This window comes from Poecilia reticulata, linkage group LG9 (genome assembly GCF_000633615.1).
Source record: "Poecilia reticulata strain Guanapo linkage group LG9, Guppy_female_1.0+MT, whole genome shotgun sequence".
Classification (NCBI taxonomy): Eukaryota; Metazoa; Chordata; class Actinopteri; order Cyprinodontiformes; family Poeciliidae; genus Poecilia; species Poecilia reticulata.
In genome coordinates, this window is record NC_024339.1 from 31207566 (window position 1) to 31227161 (window position 19596).

Consider the following 19596-nt stretch of genomic DNA (forward strand, 5'->3'; position numbering starts at 1 on the left):
GGTGTCTTCCTGTTTGGATCCCGGTGTCTTCCTGTTGCTTCTGCGTTCTCTCCCAGCATCTTGACATCAGACGGTTTCTGAATCGGCCTCCAGCCGTGGCGGTTCCAGAAGAGCAGGATGTTCTGCCGTCCGTTTGGTTCAGCCGTTTTATGAGACGCTCAGGGCGAACTCGTTTGGGAGGAACTACTCTCGTTAAAACCTCTGTTCTTCTCAGCTTCTGGTTCTCAGCAGGAAAAACCTTTGAAAACATTCAGCAGACGATGCGAAGCAGAAACTCCACGTTCTTTGACGCCTTCTTCTCCAGCTCACTGTGTGACTCTTTAATTTCTCTCCTTCCTCTGACGCTGTTTTACTCAGAAGCATTTAAAACGATCTGGATCAGCAGCTTCTTCTCTGGAGTTGATATTTCACATTAATTAGTCTGTGACCTCACAGTGACCCCAGCAATAAAAAGCTCCAGGTTCAGATTATGTGATTTCATTTTATCATTTGAAAGTCATGTTGACCAAATGCTTTAAGACATCATGGCAGATGTAGCAGAGCTCCATGATGTTAAGCAATTAAACATTTTCTGGTGTGTTGATTCTTCAGAAAAGCACAATAATGGCCTTCTGTTTAATTGAAATGTATTTAAAAAAATGCGTATTAATGCGCAGTATTAATGCGTCCAGGAGGGAAAGTCTTCCCTGTTCCCATCAGCACCTCTCTGCCCAGTTTCTCTCTTATTGTTCAATGATGACCTCTGACCTTAACTGAGGTAGTGAGGCCTTAAATCTCTGAAAAAATTCAGATTGTTTTGTTGTCATGATATATTTGAATTAATGTTTAGGAAAATCCCAAACTGCTCAAATGGTTGGATGGATGTTAGTTTTACAGTTTTTTTTACGTTGTTTTTTAGAGCATCAATAAATATCAGTACTTTTGAAAATATTATTAAATGCAGTTACTGTGTGCAGTTCAGTGACACAAATCTCACTTTATGTGACTGATGACCTAAAAGAAACATGGAGAATCAGGGATTCTCCACTTCCGATACGATATCTGAGGATCAGTATCGCCTGATATCGATCTGATACAGAAAAACAGCTGAATTAACTTAAAATGTTTCTTTTATTTGTTAACTCTGGACCAGTACAGCAAACTGAAACACACCAACAGCTTCACCAGCTGGTCAGACAGTTAAAACAACTTTAATTAGTTCAGTCAGAGCAGTTAGGAGTAATTATTCTACATTGGCTTATTTATTCAAGGTGGAATAAATAAATGTATAAAAATAATCTGCAACACGTCTTTAAAATGGCTCAGAAAACGCAGTTAGGAATCCTAAATAAAATGTCAAATAAATAATAAAGCGTAGAAATATAGTGGGTAGATCTGCCCTTATGGATCAGAAACATTGCTACGATACTCAATCTGGAATGTTTTTACAATATCGGACCAATTCAGACATTAATATCTGATCAGTTCATCTATAGTTACTAATAGGAATGTTTTTCAGGAGCCATAATACCTGCCATACAGTCACAGCAAGGCAGTTGGCTAAAAATGCAGAAATAAAAAGTTCTTATCGCTTTATTATCACAATATTACCAGAAAATATCTTGATAAACTTTATGTTCATGTGACCCACAAGATTCCTCACATGAAGACAAAGATCCTGCTGAATCTCTGCTGCTCCCACAGCTGATTCACTGGAGTCACACACACACACACACACTCTCGGCTGCAGTGTGTGTGTGTGTGTGTGCGCGCGCGCACATGTGTGTGTGTATGTGTGTGTGTGTGTGTGTGTGTCTGGGGACTCCCCTCAGTCCTGGCACGCGGCTGCATGTAAAACGGAAAGAGATTGATTAGACAATCCCCTGGAAGCCCTTATTTCCCTCACCTGGCCTCGTTCCTGAACTAATCTGCCCACAGCCATCACAAAGCAATTATCGCCACGGTGATAATTGTTTGGGTCCGGGTTCTGTGGAGTCCAATCAGGCTTTTTTCTCATTTTTCCACCAGGGACTGTAGATTAAACCGGAGGGAAGCGACTGAAGCCGGTTCCACTGAGGGCGATTTATCGGAGACAGTCTGAAGGATTCCCTTCACTGAGACATAAAACCATCAGCAGGTGTTCAGTCACCGCAGAGAGGAAGAGTCTTTAATGAGCAGCAGGACAACATTAATGCTGCATTTAATTATTAACACAATACTTTTGGTTTAAGATTCTGTATGAAGCAGCTTCAAACTGAGCAGGATCTCAATGCAAAGAGAATATAGAGTTTAATGACTGCAGCCTCGATATCCTGACACCATCAGGCTGGGAGGAAATTGGCATGTAGCGACAGTGGAGAGGAAAAACTGCACTTTAACAGGAAGAAACCTGCGGCAGAACCAGAGCCAGGCTTGGAGTGTGAATGTTTTAGCATCTCAGGATGTGATTCTGATTGCTGGACTCCAGAACTCGGCAGGAGCTGCATGAAGAGCAGATAAAACGTTGATAACCAAATTAGACGTTCAAGCCAAGTTTAAACAGCAGAAATACAATTTTTTCTGTTTTTCTTGTGATTAACTGGAACCTTGAAATATGTTATTAGATGGATTGTGAATGGAAAACAGAGAGTAAACTTGTTGACATTAACTTTGAACTTTAACTGCAGAGAATTAAAACGGCTCAGAACTTTAGGACAATTTTACTGTTGTTGTTGCTGCTGCTGTGTTGCTGTTGCTGCTGCAGGCGTCCAGCTGATCTGCTGCTGCTGCTGCCAGGGAGCTGACCCGCTCCTGGCTCTGGTTCTGGAAATGAATGGCCGTAGTAAACTGGACTGAGTGCTGAAGGCAGCTGGACCGGAGCCGGTACTACGCTGCTGCTCATCAGAAGCAGCCGGTGTTCTGTCTATCTGTCAGGCCTCGTCAGTCCAGCACACCTCGTGGTCATGCGCACATCGATGCTACGTTTCTTATAAGTCCATCTTACCTGTAGAAGTTTCATTTTGTATGTTTTATTTCTCAGAAGTTTGCAGTAAATAAAAAGTTAAAATAAGAAAAATCCAGTTATTTCCACTCAGTGTGTTGTTCTGCTTGGTGCCTAACAGCTTCGGTCAGCATCCAGCGTTATTCATGTGCAGTTTTCTAAAGAAATATTAAAATATTAAAAAGGTAGATTAGCTACAGGGACAAAACATCCCGACCAAATTTGTAGTCGAACAGTATTTGTAGTGACGCTAGACGGGACTAATAAAGGAATATCTTAATGTCTTGTTTACAGTTTGGTAACAATATTGGAAACAGCAAAAGTCATTTATGTTAATATGATTGATTAACATAGCAGCGTAATGAAATAAAATTTACCGTAAACGTCTGAGAAACACACACACACACAGGTATGACGGACTTATAAGAAATCTGCTGAGTAAGCAGGATGTGACGCAACATTGAGGTGAGCATGACCATAAGGTATGCTGGATTTACGGGTATGACGGTCAGAACACCGGTACTCTCCGTTCACACAGGGCGGTCTAGCAGACAGTCTTATTGGGTCCAGTCTTTTGGTTCTGGTTCCGAATGGCCTGAATAACAACTTCCTGTTCTGATTTGATCTGTGAATAACTGGAATTGGTAAAGATGGGATGAACATGAGCTGGTCAGCCTGTCTGGTTCTGGTCAGTTTGACCTTTGACCCATTGATGCTGTTGTTATATTCCAGGTTTGGTCATTATGATGATGTTATTACCGCTGGATGTTTTGTACTGATGGTTTGGACCCGTCAGGTGGGCGTCACTTTTTAATCTACACATCATCTGCTGTACTTCTGGGTCCAATAAATGCTGTCAGTGTCGGGTTTGGGTTTGATCAAGAATCATGTTTTCTGATAATAATATACAGTTTACTTAGATTAAATAAGATCTGAGCATTTCATCACCAGGTGTTTCCATAGTTCATGAAAATACTTGAGTACAACAAAAAATAGCCCAAACTTGGCAACATCATGGTTGATGTGAATAACGTTGGTCAGCTGAGGTTGTTATAAATGTGTTATAAATAAACTTTAACTCGACTTGATGTCTGTAATGAGACGACGGCTCATTATTACAGATATAAAAATAAAAGTTAAATTAAGAAAGTGTCCTCAATATGTTGATGCTTCAGATGTTTCTGTCTGTTTTCCATAAATCTGCTCAGTAATATTAATGTTTGACTCGTAGTTTGTTGAATATTTTCAGTTTTTATCCTGAATCCTCCCAGGTGAGCAGAGACTTTCTGTCTGGACGGGTTTAAATGTTTCTCCACCTTCTGTTTGCTGAGCCTCTTCTGAGCCGTGTGCTGCCTCACAATGTCTCCATTACCACACACACACACACACACACACACACACACACACACACCTGCACCATGAACACACTCACCTGCTGCTTTCAGGCGCTGCAGGAAACTCACTTCAGGTGTCGCTTTGCTCTGATTGGCCAAAAGCAGGACGAGGTGATTTACTCCAACACACACTGAGGTGTGTGTGTGTGTGTGTGTGTGTGTGTGTGTGAGTAGTGATGGTGGTAAAGTTACAGTCATTACCTGATGGAGCAGAACCTGTTTTTATTTCACCGTTTCTGAAGGAAACAGGAAGTTCAGTCAGTTTGATGTCGACGGTGATGGAGATTCTGCATCTATCAGGTATTTTTACCTGCAAAAACGTAAATAATTCCTTAATATCAATGAAAAACTATTTGTTCCACAGGCAGATTATTTCACTTAAAATGTGGGAAAAATGTCTTGTAATAAGTCAAATCAAATTTTCAGCAGCAAGGCATTTCAAAGTGCTTTACATCATATCAAACACAAAAAGCATGAAGTCATGAAACATTGAATCAACAATCAAAACATAATGCCATCATTAAATTTGTAATTTATTACATTTCAAATCAACTCTGAAGAGGTGGGTTTTTAGTTGAGATTTAAAGGCTCTCAGTGTTTCAGCTGTTTTACAGTTTTCTGGAAGTTTGTTCCAAATCTGTGGTGCATAGAAGCTGAATGCTGCTTCTCCTCGTCTGGTTCTGGGGATGCAGAGCAGAGCCAGAACCTCAGGGGTCCAGACGGTTGATAGAACAGCAGATCTTTAATGTATTGTGGTGCCAAACCGTTGAGTGATTTATAAACTAACATCAGTATTTTAAAGTCTATTCTCTGAGCTACAGGGAGCTTTACAGTGTAGGGACTTTAAACCTGGTGTCATGTCTCCATCTTCCTGGTTTTAGTCAGAACAGCAGCAGCAGCTTCTGGATCAGCTGCAGCTGTTTGATTGATTTATTAGTCAGACCTGTGAAGACGCTGTTGCAGTAATCAAAGATAAACGCCTGGATGAGTTTCTCTAGATCGTGCTGAGACATCAGTCCTCTAATCTTGGAGATGTTCTTCAGGTGATAGAAGGCCGACTTTGTAAGCGAAATAATCTACCAGTGTAACTAGAACTTTTTCGTCAATATTTAGGAATTATTGACTTAAAACAAGCTCTTATATCTGAAATGTTACTTGAAGTTAGTTTTGTCTGATTTCTAGTGTTCTATGATATTTGCACCAGAAGCTAGACCAACACACTTTGGTAAAATTAAGTTTTTTACAGTGCGTCCTGCTGGACGGCTCAGCTGATCTCCTCAGATTCTCCTGGTGTCAACAAACATTTCCTGTGGTTTTGTGTTGCATTAAGTTTAGTTTGTAAATGTGATTTTTTTTTTTTTGCTTGGATTCAAATGAACAGAAGTAATAGAAGCATAAGTGAAATGCAAATGTAACCTGGTGTTTCTGGAACATTCCTGTGCGGAGCAAGAAGTTCTTCCCAAAAACAGAAAGTTTCCTGTTAAACCTCCAACCTTACCTGAGTTACCGAAAATCAGAGGTTAAATATTTAAATTTCAGTAACTCTTTCAAACTAAATCCATCAGTAGATTTTACTTAACTTCATGTTTTACCCACCCGGCTTCGGTTTCACCCTGGGACGAGCGATTTGAATGTTTTCTGGCCGTTTACACGAAGCGCAGCCATTAATGCATTATTGAAGGTCTAATCCTGCTGAGGAAATAACTCTAAAGCTGCTGTTTCATAACCACACACACACACACACACACACCATAATGGCGTCACACAGCTGTACTTCCTAAATTTATTGATGGCAGACTTCCTGCGGTGCGCCTGCCGGATTAAGCAGGTTAATCTGGGTTAGAGACCTGGATGAGGATTGTCTGCTGGTTTCTGTTGGAAAGTTGGGTTTATATTAGCGGAGAGCTAACAGACATGAATCTCATTCGGATTGAAACTCTGAACCTGATAAGAACATCCTGGAGTTTTAATAACTGAAGGAAATCTGTGATCCATAAACCTGAAAACACATCTGATTAATTCATGTCTTGGATTCATAGTGACATTTTTCACAAACTGACTGAAGCAGCAGAGACGCAACTCCTTCTAGGATGAGGAAGGATTTGCATAAATGTTTTGATTTATTCTGTTTTCCAGTTGCTACAGTTTTATCTGCTCCTCTGTGAAAAGAATAAAACTGGAAAGAAAATGTTCCATTAGAGAATTACCTTCACACAAACGATTAATTTCTGGTTCCAGTTTATTACATTTAGGATTTAAGTTCTTAAAGTTTCCTCACTTAATAATAATATTCAGAAAGCAGAAATTCACTAAATGGCTATAAATTAATAATTTACAACACTGTGCAGAGATCTTAGGATCAGTTTTATTCGTTTGCAGAAATAAAAAAATTCTACATTAAAAACACTTTTACACTCAGAAAAGAGTAAATCTGTATTTTTTAGAGTTTTTAAAACATCCGCCGTCTTTCTGATGAACTCTGTCGTTTTTCTGTTGATTATTCATGAACTGTTTGATTAATTGAAAGATAATCAGTGAATTCAACCCATTTTTTCACTGTAGTCACAAAAGGACAGGATGATGGATTCACATTTTAACTCCAACATGTTGACGGAGTTTTTCCACAGCAGACACATTTATACTGGTCACTGCAGGACAAAACGGATCTCATTAATGCCGGCTCAGTCCCAGAGAGGTTCTGACCCAGAAACCTTTTCTGTTCAGAACCACCAGCATCATATCTTCAGACATTAATCAAAAAGATGTATAAAAATATCACTACTTGAGCTTTAAAAGTATTTTTGTACCATCGGGTGTCCATAAAGTCTGAGGAACTTTGGAGAAATGTTTAACTTATAATTGAAACTCACTCTGATCCAGGATTTCTGCTTCTTAACGGTGATAAACTAACTGTAGGATTTTCCACTCAAACTCAGTTTTACCACCGACTGTTGGTCCCAAAGCGCCTCCTGACCCACAGACCCCAGTGCATGCTGGGAGCTGACTGGTGTTTGTCTTAATCACCAACCCAACCTGCCTGACTGATGCGTTCGTGTCGCCATGCCGACGGTGGCTTCCTGACGCAGCAGCTGCCCTTGCTGGCGAACTCGTCCATCTCTGGCGGTCAGAGAGTCGGTCGGCTGGTGAAATGTTCTGCTGCAGCGAGTCATGATGTTCAGAGTCACTGTGCCTGCTCTGAAATGCATCATGGGCCACCTGCTCCCACACAGATCGCCCCAGAGGTGGAGAACAGCTGCAGAGGGGCGACTGCAGCCGACCGGTTCCTCCTCAGTGTCCATGAACACGACGACATGTGGAGGGAAAATACGGTGAGGAAATAATCAGGAGCACTTCAGTTATCGATTAATCAACTGAAATGCAAGAAATTCTGCAAATAATTCAATTCCTTTTTTAAATGATTAAATATTTTATTGCCTAAAACGGCCTTTCTTTAGTGATTCCTGTTCACTGTAAATAACGGCAACACCTGCAGCTGAAAACACAAAACCGTACCAAGTATTTTCTGTAGTTCTGAGTGCAAATATCTTCTTGATGCACTTTAAATAAGACAAAACTAACTGACAAGGAACTTGGCACAAATGAATAGGACCTTATTTTAAGTCAGTAATTCCTTAATACTGATGAAAATATTCTGCTTCCATTGGTCGATTATTCCACTGATAAGATGTTTCCCATGTTAAAACCAAGCCGACCCGTTAGGATGGACTTTCATTTTTCTCTCTGCGCCATCAGAACCTGCCTGTCCTGAAGTTTCACCTTGTGGTGAGCGGCGTCTCCGTCTGCTGAAGAGCAACTTGATTATCTGCAGCGTCGCCACCTACAGCTGCTCATCCCTCAGATAACAGGATGTAGAGGTCATGTTGATGGAAATCATTAAAATCCACATCATTAGCAAACAAGCCATCAGTGGTGTGTGTGTGTGCGTGTGTGTGTGTGTGTGTTCAACCCGCCCACACTGTCGCTGTGCAGAAGTGACACAAATCCTCCTCTGCTCCAGATCTCATTTATTTATCAGAATACAGATAAACTGTGTGCTGTTAGAATCCAGAGAACAACATTCAGGTTTCTCCCTGATCCATTGTTTGCATCATGGCTGCTCTGCTGCAGCGCTGGGTGAAAAGGGCCTAATAAAAGCAGAGGTACAAACTGCTTCCTGACTTTGGAGCAGCAGAACTCCCAGGTGTGAGGAAGTGTGTCACCCCCAGCCTTTGGCTCAGCCTCAGAGCTGCTGCCTTTTGTTGTCAGATCAAATGTTAGGAATGTTTTGTATGACAGAACGGTTTTTACCTTCCCACCTCGGCTGCTGAAAGCTCACAGGAGGAATTATTTGAAGTGCAGTGAGAACATAAAAGCCTCCACATGAAGGTTTCCGGCAGTAAAACCGTCCTAATAAACACGAGCCAAAATAAACCTGGAGGCTGAGGACAGGAGAGGCAGCAGGAGGAGCCTGAACACCTGCAGGTGGACCGGCTGGACGCGCCTGTCCATTTAGTCTGACCTCTGACTCTGGTTCTGGAAGCTGTTTGTCTGAAAGCATCATTCACTGATACCAGAGTCTTTGTTAAGGTCACAATACCTTCATGTTGCACTCAGAAAGCTTTAGGCCTCCTGGCTGCTGCTCTTCTGGTCCTGAAGGCGTTTTAAAAAGCAGCTCATTATTTTTATTTCAAACTTTAAGTTCCTGAGTCAGATGTTCGGACGTCCACTCTGGTAACGGACGTCTCTCTGCCTCGGTTAAAGCAGGACTGGGCAGCAATGCATCAGTAACTATATATCAGTATGTAATGCATCAGAACAATTTGGACATATTTACAAGTTTAATCATGAAAACTAGTAAATATGCATATTTATAAATCTCAGCTTTCTGCAGCGTGTGGCTCAGATTACATGCGAAACACCTGGCTCTTGATAAAACTGCAACCTTCATTACTACAGAATGAAATAACTGGAATCAAAAAATATCTACTGGACTCTGCTGTCCGACCGGAGCTCAGAATCCTTGGTTCTGATTCGGATTCTGTCGGGTCACTGAGTCAGAAGCCGTTTGTTGTTTATAAACTTAAGCGTCTGCTGATTGAAGCTGGATTAGATTAGATTATTCATGCTTGACTGCATCTCGTTTTGATTATTTTAGTTGTTTGAATAAAAACGATGTTGATCTCCACCTGATGGTTCATAATGAGTCTGACTGACTTAGTTGGTTTTAGATGGTCTGATGTTTAAAATGTCCTGTTTTAGTTTCATTTTCTGTGTTTTTGTCTCTAAGCCTTTCCGGTTTCTGACCTGTGAAAGTTGCTTTATAATCTAAAGTTTGTCTCAGTTGTGCTGTTCTTCTCTTATTAAAAACCAACAGCAGTGATTTGTTTTCTAACGAGCGCCGCAGCTGAACAACCGGGAACCTAATTTGGCCTCGGTGTCTAATTACTGCTAACTTTTCTCTTCAGCTTCATGATAATAATAGTTTAATTGAATAAGATGAAATGATTTCTCGGTCTTTTCTCGCATGGTGGGCGTTCTGAGGTCCTGCTGCAGCATTTCTGCATGTGAAGCTTATGCAAATAAACCCGGATCTCTGGGAGCTGTTTACATCCTCCCTGGGTTTTAAAGCAGGTTGGCTCCATGATCAGAGACTCCATTTTTATGCAGAGGAAATAAAAACCCTTTCCTACCTGCTCTCCTCCTCCTGTCCTGTTATTTTTCCTGTTCTTTAATCAGCGTTGTCTGTTCGCCACACGCTGAGCTCACCATCTGCCGCTGCTGTCGGCGTCCTCAGAAAGTCATCGCTGTTTTCCTGATTATCTGGTTTAATCGCCTCGTCTTCAGGGAGACGCAAGGTTAGCAGGGAAAGCAGCTCACATGAGGTCCAATAAAACCTTAGGCAGCGGTGAAGTAAATCCACTCGACCTTCAATGTCTGACCTGAACTTATGGTGGATATGAAAACATCAGAGCTCTGCTGCGTTATAATACAGTCTGTATTTCTGTTGCTATATCAACTCTTAGCTTCATGTTGTCAGTTTTTTAGGCTTTCAGAGGTAACGGCTCAGCCGACAGCTGAACGTTTTCCTACCACGATGCTCTTCGTCCTGCATTCAGGCTGTTTTAACACCTGACCGTCCAGTTTGACTCGGTTTGATTGGAACAAAATATTTGTTCCATCTCAGCTGCCGTTTGTCTTTCTCTGCTCGGAGTCAAACCAACCAAACCTTTAAAACATCTTTAGGTGGAATTTATTGTGACTTCACGTTGAATCAGAATCTAATTATGACAAGAAATTTGTCATGATAAACGACAAACAGTAAATGATGTAATAAATGCATCTTACAGGTTTTTAAATCTGACACTCAGTTACTATAGACCTGTAAACGTCCGTCCGTCCGTCCGTCCGTCCGTCCGTCCGTCCGTCCGTCCGTCCGTCCGTCCGTCCGTCCGTCCNGTCCGTCCGTCCGTCCGTCCGTCCGTCCGTCCGTCCGTCCGTCCGTCCGTCCGTCCGTCCGTCCATCCATCCATCCATCCATCCATCCATCCATCTCATTTTCTTGTTTTTATTCTTTTTCTTTTTTCCTTTTGTTTTTGTGCTTTTTTGTTTTTCCAAACCTGGAGTGTTTTTTCTTTTTCTTTTGTTTTCTGTTTTGCTATTTATTTTTTTCTTCATCTTTATTTTTCTGACTAGTTTTCTTTCTTCTTGCTTACTTGCTTTTTTCTGTCCTCCTTCCTTCGTTCCCTCCCTCCTCTCTCCTCTATGAATGAATGAATGAATGAATGATTTGCTGCCATGGCAACAGATCCAGAAGGAATCCCAGTCATCTGTCTCTCCAGCAGCGTCCTCCAGCTCATTATGGGGGCCTCCCAGTTCGTTCCCAGTCCAGACTGGTTTCCTCCCAGTGGGATGTGCCTGGCAGCATCCTGGTTAGAAGTTGACTAAACACCCAACAGATCAGTGAATCTTCCCCAGCAGTAACTGCTCTGCCTGTGAAAATGTTTGGAAACTCTTAGTTTGTTTCTGCAGAAAATGTTCGGTGAATATAGAGATGAAATCACTCTGACTGTCTGCCTTTCCTCTTTTCTCTCATCTGTGCTTCCATCACTCTGTGACCTTTACATTTATTACATTACCATGAAAATGCAACTTTATAACACTTGGAATGTATTATCCATCCAATAATATACAATAATTATTGCAGACGGCTCTTTGCAGTGAATATAGAGGAGATTTCCTGCAGCCTTGGTTCTTCCACCTTGTTCAGCTGCTGGTTTCCGTCAGAGAGGAACCGGATTAATCCAGGCCGATAAAGATGACGAGCCCGCAGCATGACAGACCCTCCACTGTATTTAACAAATCAATTTCACAACAGATTTAACTGTTTTAAAAGGGAGTTAAATCTGAGAAAATAGAAATAATTTCTCTGTTAATGTAACAACCTTTCTAAGAGTTAATTTAATTATGAATAATTGTGCATGATACAAACCACGAGTCTTCATCTTCATCTTTCCTTTACACTCTGATCTGATCCACTCTGGATTATTTTATTTTGTGCTTCATATTTGAATAGAACTGCAGATCAGATCCGTCTAAATAAGGGGGAACTGGATCAAATTAGACAGACTGTCAGTCTGTTTTCCTTCTTCACACGGTCAGATTTAAAATTATCAGCTGAATTTAAAACCAGACATAAATAAAATCTCAGGTTCCGGGTCCAAACCACATGAGCTGGTTTCACTCACCAACATTCAGACGCCAACAGGAAACCTCACAGCCTCTCCAGATGAACTATGAACCCAGCCTGGAGGCTTTTCTGGATCAGCTGGACAGGTTCTGTCAGGATCTGTGAGGTTCTGCAGTTTGATCCAGGAAACGGACAACAGAAAGCTGGAGGCTTAATATGAGTGAGCAGCTACACAGTGAGCTGTAAATCCTGGCTCATCTGCACAAAACGGTCCAAAAACAAAGATCAGAGTTACGTCACCGTGGCAACCGATACGACCCATGACCTGTCGGTTTCTGACGGCCATGTTTGGTGTGTTTTCCTCCACAGTGGGACCTGAGAGCCTGAGGAGTGGGAGGCGTTGGACTGCATGAGGAGGCCGAGCGACGGGACGCTGGTCCTCACCTAGACCCCGCCCCCATCGACCCCTGACCCCCCACACTGCCCTGACATGGTGAGACCCTGTGTTTACTGGTAGCTGAGGTGAATCAGTGGTAGAAATCCCAGTTCGTCCCAGTCTCCAGTGGTTTCTGACACCATTACCAGCTGCGTTCCTATTATAAATGTGTGTGAAATCTTTGTCTATATTTTGCTAAATTCACCATTGCTGCGTTTTTATTAGGTAAAACATGAAATTAAAATAAGCTCCTCCTCCTTCCTGTCGTCGTCTTCTTCATTTCTGATTGTAGTAACATCCGGTTGTTGATCATAAACCAGAAACGTTTTTTCATTGCAGTTTTACTAAACACAGATATTTAAATACAGCTGGAAAACATCTCATCTGGTGCATAAACATTAAGTTGAAAAGCAACATTTTGACATTGGGGTGTATCTAGTGAGCAAATGTATTTTTGTAATTTTAATTTGCACAATTGTATGGTTCGTGGAGATGCAGCTACTAAGTCCAATATATGTCAAATGACATCGACATTTACTGTCTTGAAATTGGCCCACTGTCTCTTTAAGAATCTCCTTCTCTTTCTGAAGCTCCGCCTTCGGGAAGTCATCCCAACAAGGCTCCTCTACTAAACCCTGAATAACTTTTTTTACCAGCGTTGTTCAGAGCAGTCACTCCTATAATGTGCTCAGCTGATCCACCAGGTGTTTGCTAATTGCTGCTGGCTAGTCTGAAGGAGCTGAGTGTTGGGGAAAGGTACTCCGTAAAGTCCAAAAAGGACCAAAAGTGTCTCAGAGGCTGGATTGATGGTTCTGATTTGATCACAGATCAAACGTTTTGTTGCAAATCGTCATCAGGGCATCAAAAAGATTCAAGTTATCTGCCAAGAAGAACGAAGCGTGAAGCTCGCAGGAAGCCGTCATCTTCCTGAACTTCAGCCTGCCTGCAGCTAGGGGGCGTTTTGTTCTTTCATCTGGAGACACAATCTCACCCTGAAAACATCAATAACGTCTTTCTGCTTCTTCCTCTGGAGGTTTTTAAACCAAATGTTAAGCAGTTTTCTCTGCTCTGAGTGTCACGTTAAAGTAAATGTCAGCTACAGGCAAACTGCGGATGTAATTAATTAAGTCAGTGAGCGTCGTCCAACTCCTCCATCCTGCAGGTAGCGGGCCTGATGGAGCAAATGGCTCCGATCCAGAATCCATGTTAACGTCTTAATCTTTCATCTAAGCGCCGTTAATGTTTAGTTTTGTGGGTTATGGCTGTCGACACGACCCTCGTTCTCCTTCGCCCCCGGCAGCTCAGAGATTAGCTGGGCTGTGATGAACGACCTCACAACTCCCCTCAGAACCACCATGAATTATTAACACGCCATCATAAATAATGCGCCGTAATGAGGAGCGCTTACAGGCTGCGGAGGAGAGGATGGCAGTTTAATAGGAAGAGAAGATGGAGCGAGGCGGAGCGCCGACCTTGGACCCGACGGCCGGTAGATGGAGGAGCTCCAGCAGAATAAACCCGACATCCCGGTTCGCTCTGCAGCGGAGAGAGGACAGCTCAGTGATGTCACAGAGGTCAAAGTTGAGCAGCTGAAGCTGAATCAGGGCCATGATGCTCAGACCTGCTGCAGCTCAGGTGTTTCAGGTGTTTCTGTTATTTCTGACACCAGAGTTAAAGCTGCAGTAGGCAAATTTTATAAAAAATGTATTTTTTAAAATATTTGTTAAATCTGTTACCATGTTGTGATAATTTAATAAGAGACAGAAAAATCTGATCTTATCCTCCTCGTTGAGAAATGCACCAAAAACAGCCAATCAGAGCCAGTGGGAGGGTCTTGGCGCTGTCAGTCACATTCATGTATGAGCAGCTAAATGAGCAGCTAAGATTTTCCTCTTGACTGATTGGTTTGACGACTTATTACAACCATTATAGACAGATAATGGAAAAATAATTAAATTTTGGTTATGGTCATAACCACAATTCTCTTCATGTTATCGTCATAACAAAAAGAGAATTTTAACAAATATGAAAATATATTTTTTATAAGAGCATCTTTAAAGAGTCCAGGCTTTTATCTGAGTCAGGACAGCTTCCTGCTGTAAGTGGAGTCTAATTATCTGTGTGATGCTTTGCTTTGATGATCTGCTGCTGATAATTCCTCTCTGCAGCATGAAGTTCTGATGGTTCTGTGCTGATGACCTTTGCTGCGCGGCGTCCAGCCGGGCTGAAAGTGGAAACACTCCTGGAAATGAGCGTCATGGAGGGAAAATGCCACTTCACTTAACGACTAAAAGACATTGAAATATGAGCGTTTATATGACCACCGTCCTCATCATTCACATCAGCAGAGCTCATCTTCTTCTATGGTGGCTGTAACTCTGCTGCAGATCCTGGATTTATGTCTGCAGTGTTTAATCAGAGGTTCAGAACCAGAACCAGCTCAATAAAACTGGGTCGTTTGTTTTCCTCAGAAAGGCAGCAGCTGTAATTAAAACAGCCGTCTAACTCGTCTGCCTCGGTGTTTTCACACATATGGGCGATCGGGCGATGAAGGTTTGATTGCAGCGAGGCTGCAGCTAACAATTACTGTAGTAATTGATTTAATGTATTGATTATTCTAACAATTATCAATTAATTGGATTTAGAAAAACACCAATGGATCAGATCGCTAAACTGAGTCTTTCTGGTTACTTTTATATGTATACAAGTGTCTTCAGTGATGAATGAAAGTTCTCCATGGTAACCGCCAGCTGCTGTGCTCTCTCTCTTCTCGCCCTCAGAGGTCGTTCCGGTCGTTTGCGAACGACGACCGCCATGTCATGGCCAAACACGCCGGCGTCTACCCGGCGCCAGAGGAGCTGGAGGCCGTCCAGGCGCTGGTGTCCACCGCAGAGGGAGCTCTGAAGAAGGTTTCTGACTGGATGGACGGCCTGAAGGACTCCCCAGGCAAGACAGCCGGCTGTGATGACGAGGAGGAGGAAGACGCCGCTGAGACGGAGTGAGTCTGATTATGGGCCGGTGTTGCACACTTGGTGGTTCACCGTAGAGACGGTGACCCTGTTCAGCTGTAGAGGGGATGTTGGTGTTGTGAGGTAATCGGGCGCCGGCCGCCCTTCCTCTGCCCCAGCCCAGCTGGAGCGCCGGTTCTGTGCGGGGTGACCCGGGTCGGCCTGCTGGCCAAAGGTCTGCTGATCAGAGGCGACATGGAGCTGGAGCTGGTGCTGATGTGTCGACCCAAACCCACCAAGCTGCTGCTGTACACCGTCAGCGCCAACCTGCCCCTGCAGATCCAGGTACGGAACCGTCAGCACGCCCGCCCCTTTAAGACGGGCAGGACCCGCCTTAAAGGGGCGGCGTCATGTTAAATCCACTTTACATCATGTTATAATGTTATTCCTCCATCTAAAACAAACCTGGAGTGTTAATTTGTTTCTTTCATACATGTTTGAGAAATCCCTTAATCTCCATGGCAACCGTTCAGCTGTGCAAAACGCCTGGATGGACCAAGCTCCGCCTTCGAGACGCAGCTCCGCCTCCGAGCTGCAGAGCCTCCGCCTCACAGAGCAGCTTTCACAACTCGGCTCCTTCAGACTAGCCAGCAGCAATCGGCAAAAATAATAAATTAAATAAAGCTGTAAAAGCTCAGATATCATCAATAAAAAACCTGCATCAGTCAAATTCTAGCTGCTGCCCAAAGATCTGATTTATATATATTTTTCTGTCAGCTTCAATAAATGTGGATTTTACTAGAGGGTGGGTTGTTGTGGTGTTAAAAAAAGAAAACGGTAAAAATGAGCCCACAGCATCACTGTTTTCATCAGAAAACTGATGCTGTGGGCTCATTTTTGAAGAAATAAAGTTTATTTCTTTGTTGAAGGTTTTTTAGGCAGGAAAAGATCAGAGAACAAAATGTGGAAAGACGCGAGGTCAGGGGTCAAACGGTGACTTCACCTCCAGACAGTCGCTGTGCTGAGATCCATCCCAGAACCCAGAGGATCAGTCTGGATCCGCCGTTCAGAGGCTGAAGCATTTCCTCCTCCTTTAATTACTCACCACAGCTTCTTCATCAACAGAGGAAACTGTCTGAGGATCTCATTTCCTGCCACTAACTGCAGCCTGACGGGCGGCGATGGATGGATGGAGCCGTTTTTACCTGACAGAGAGGCTGAAGAGGAAACATTCAGATGGAAACGAGACGGAGCGCCGAGCTGGCAGGAAGCTGCAGACAACACGACTCTGCTGCCGCTTACTTCCTGTTCATGTCGTCATGGAAATCAGTGCAAAGGAATATTTAATTTTCTGTATCTTATATCACTGATTCATCACCTGATGAAGCTTTGGAAAGCCACAGAAAATCCCATTGAAACATACAACAGATTTAGGAACACTGGGAAAAATACTAAAGGAAAAATATAAAAGAATTTAATACAAAATATACAAATAAAAAAATATTGATTTCTAGACTGAGATTTCAGCAGGATCAGATTTATTTTCGTAATTCCAATTTGCTCAGTTTTACAGTGAATAGAAACGCAGCTACTCAACTGACATATTTATTATTTTCAAGTGTTTCTTTTCTGTATTTTTTTTTTTACTTTGACACCAAAAATGACTGAAACATGATGGATGGATGGATGGATGGATGGATGGATGGATGTTTTCTGGCCGATCGCTGATTATGATCATTAAAAGCTTGACTTGCTGAGTAAATATTACCTGAAATGTCACTAAATGTATTTAGAAAGTTGCTGAGCTGGCAGCAGTGTGGTCACTACTGTTGACTGCAAACGGACAGACGTGACCTGGTGGGCGGAGCTAACAGCCAAACCTCATCAGAACAGGACTGAGGCTCATTTTCAGACCTTTGCTGAATTAGACGAGATCAGTGGATTCGATCGGCTTCACATGGAAATATTGACGATCACTCATCTTCCAGCATTAAGGAAATCGGCCGGCCGATAAATCGGTGCACCCCTAGTCTTTGTTTTCCTGGTCACTATGGTAACGGTGTCGCTCTGTGTTACAGACGATGACAGACGACAGGTATGAAGTCCAGTCGTGTGTCTCTGAGGCATCGATCCGGGTCTGCAGCACCAAAGATCCCAGACTGACCCTGAAGATCACCCTGACCTCGCTCACCATGAGGGAGGAAGAGGACGATGATGAAGGTACTCACTCGCTTCTCCGTCTGATCACATCAAGGATGAACTGGAACAGGAGAAACCTGAGCTCAGGGGCTCGGAGCGCTGAAAGCTGAGAGGCGGTGGATCTGGGTCAGCAGCAGCTGGACAGACGGAGGATTTCCTGAGAGGGTGGATGGGAAAGCGAGCCGCCCGTCTCCGGTGGCAACGCGTTCAGGCTGCTGTCCGTTTTAAACCCGGTCTGAGGCGGCGGTGGGAAACGGCAGGAAGCCGTCAGCCTGCCGTCACTCTGGTCTTCAGCGCTCCCTGAAGTTCTGGCGTTCCAGAACGACGAGCCCGCTCCGGGTTTCTGCTCCCAGCAGGAACGTTTGGGACGAACTTTCACAGAACAGAGAAACGATTCCTGCCGAACGGCTTCAGAGCGCTGTCGAGTGAAAACATCCAGGAAAGCAGGATCGTTCCTCGTTTAGGTCCGTTGTCCTGACAACAGGAAAACACCTAAACTCAGGTTTAATATTCTGCTGGTAAATATGAGCAGAAACGACTGATTGCAACGTTTCACACATTTAAAAACATTAAAGCAGAGAAACTGTCTGGTTTATTACACATCCAGGACCAAATGACTCTGAAGACGTTTGAAAAGCCTTAAAATAAACTTTTCTTTATTCCTTTTCATTCCGAAGGTCCATGTAGAGTCTTGGCCTCTCAACAGAAACATAAATAACTGCTGCATTGAAAGTTTATGATTAGATTGATGTGGAGTGAAATTAAATGTTAAACTAAATGACTTCAGTTCCCTCTTCACCGTCCGAGTTGCTATAGTTTCCCATGTCTCCAAACCCATCCTAAGCCTGGGTCAGAGGTCATGGTGAGCCGTACGGTGTCCTGTGAGGTTTGTTTTTACAGGTCAGGTGATGAACGGCAGTTTGTGACCCAGATGATGAAAACAGGAACGTTTACTGAGATCCAGAGCAACGCAGTGATTGTTCAGTTTGTCTCTCTGCTCACCCGAAGCTCCAGTTTATGAAAACTTTAATTCATCACAAACTGTGAAAACGGGGCTCATCATTTCCTCCCAGCCGACGTTCGGCTTTTATCTGAAGGTTTTCCTGATTTTATCTGAACTTTATTACTTCCAGTCAGCTGCTGTCGCTAAACGAAGGTGGAAATTACAATCCAAAGGAATGTGGGTATCGTTTTATTGTTTCCATGTTCACTCACCAGAGAAGAGGTGCAAATAAATTCATTTTTATTTCTAAGACGGTTAAAAGTGCCAACTTTGCATTAAAAGTGTCATTATTTACCGAATAACACTTCATGACAACTATCATAAACATTCATAAAGACTTCTTTATGTTCATGACAGATGTTATGTCAGTCTTATGGACACCCCTTCAAATAAAGTGTTACCATATTTTTAAACTCTCCGTTCTTCTTCCTGTTTGCTTTTCCAGAGGAGTTTGATCGGGAGGAAGGCGAGCCGAGGCGTGAGGAAGAGGAGGAGGAGGAAGATGTCCTAGACAGGTTGAAGTGCCAGGCGGCGCTGACGGCGCTCCGACACGCCAAGTGGTTCCAGGTGAGCTCAGCAGGTTCTGGGAGGAATGATCAGAGTAAAGACCCGGTTCCAGTGAATTGCCTCTCTGCAGGCGTTGGCATGACGACCTGCTGCTGATTCCTGTGATCCACCGTCACGTCATGTTTTGTTCTCTTGATACGATGAAGGTTTTAGTCCTTGGTTGCTGGTTTTCTCCCAGGAGAATCGTTTTTACCAGTACGATCCTCGCAGGTCATACACAGGGTGATTAACCAAGACCCTCCTTCTGACTCTTGAAGTCAGAAGGAGGGTCTTCAAGAGTCGGAAGCGGTGCATTTTGACCCGAAGCAGTGCATTTCCACCTGAAGCGGTGCATTTTGACCCGCAGCAGTGCATTTTGACCGGAAGCTGTGCATTTTCTCCTGAAGTGGTGCATTTTGACCGG

General features: G+C 43.2%; 1 protein-coding gene across 3 annotated transcripts in view; it reads left to right on the forward strand.

Annotated features, from left to right (window-relative positions):
- The window catches only part of LOC103470702 (spermatid perinuclear RNA-binding protein-like), a 41796-nt gene that overhangs the window by 5402 nt on the left and 16798 nt on the right, over nt 1-19596 (forward strand). For all 3 annotated transcript variants that reach the window (XM_008419328.2, XM_008419327.2, XM_017306873.1), the window contains exons 2-6: nt 12410-12533; nt 15257-15474; nt 15604-15769; nt 17503-17644; nt 19072-19193. In XM_008419328.2, coding sequence (XP_008417550.1) covers nt 12531-12533; nt 15257-15474; nt 15604-15769; nt 17503-17644; nt 19072-19193 — 651 coding nt within the window. In that variant the 5' untranslated portion in view covers nt 12410-12530. The remainder of the gene's footprint in view (nt 1-12409; nt 12534-15256; nt 15475-15603; nt 15770-17502; nt 17645-19071; nt 19194-19596) is intronic.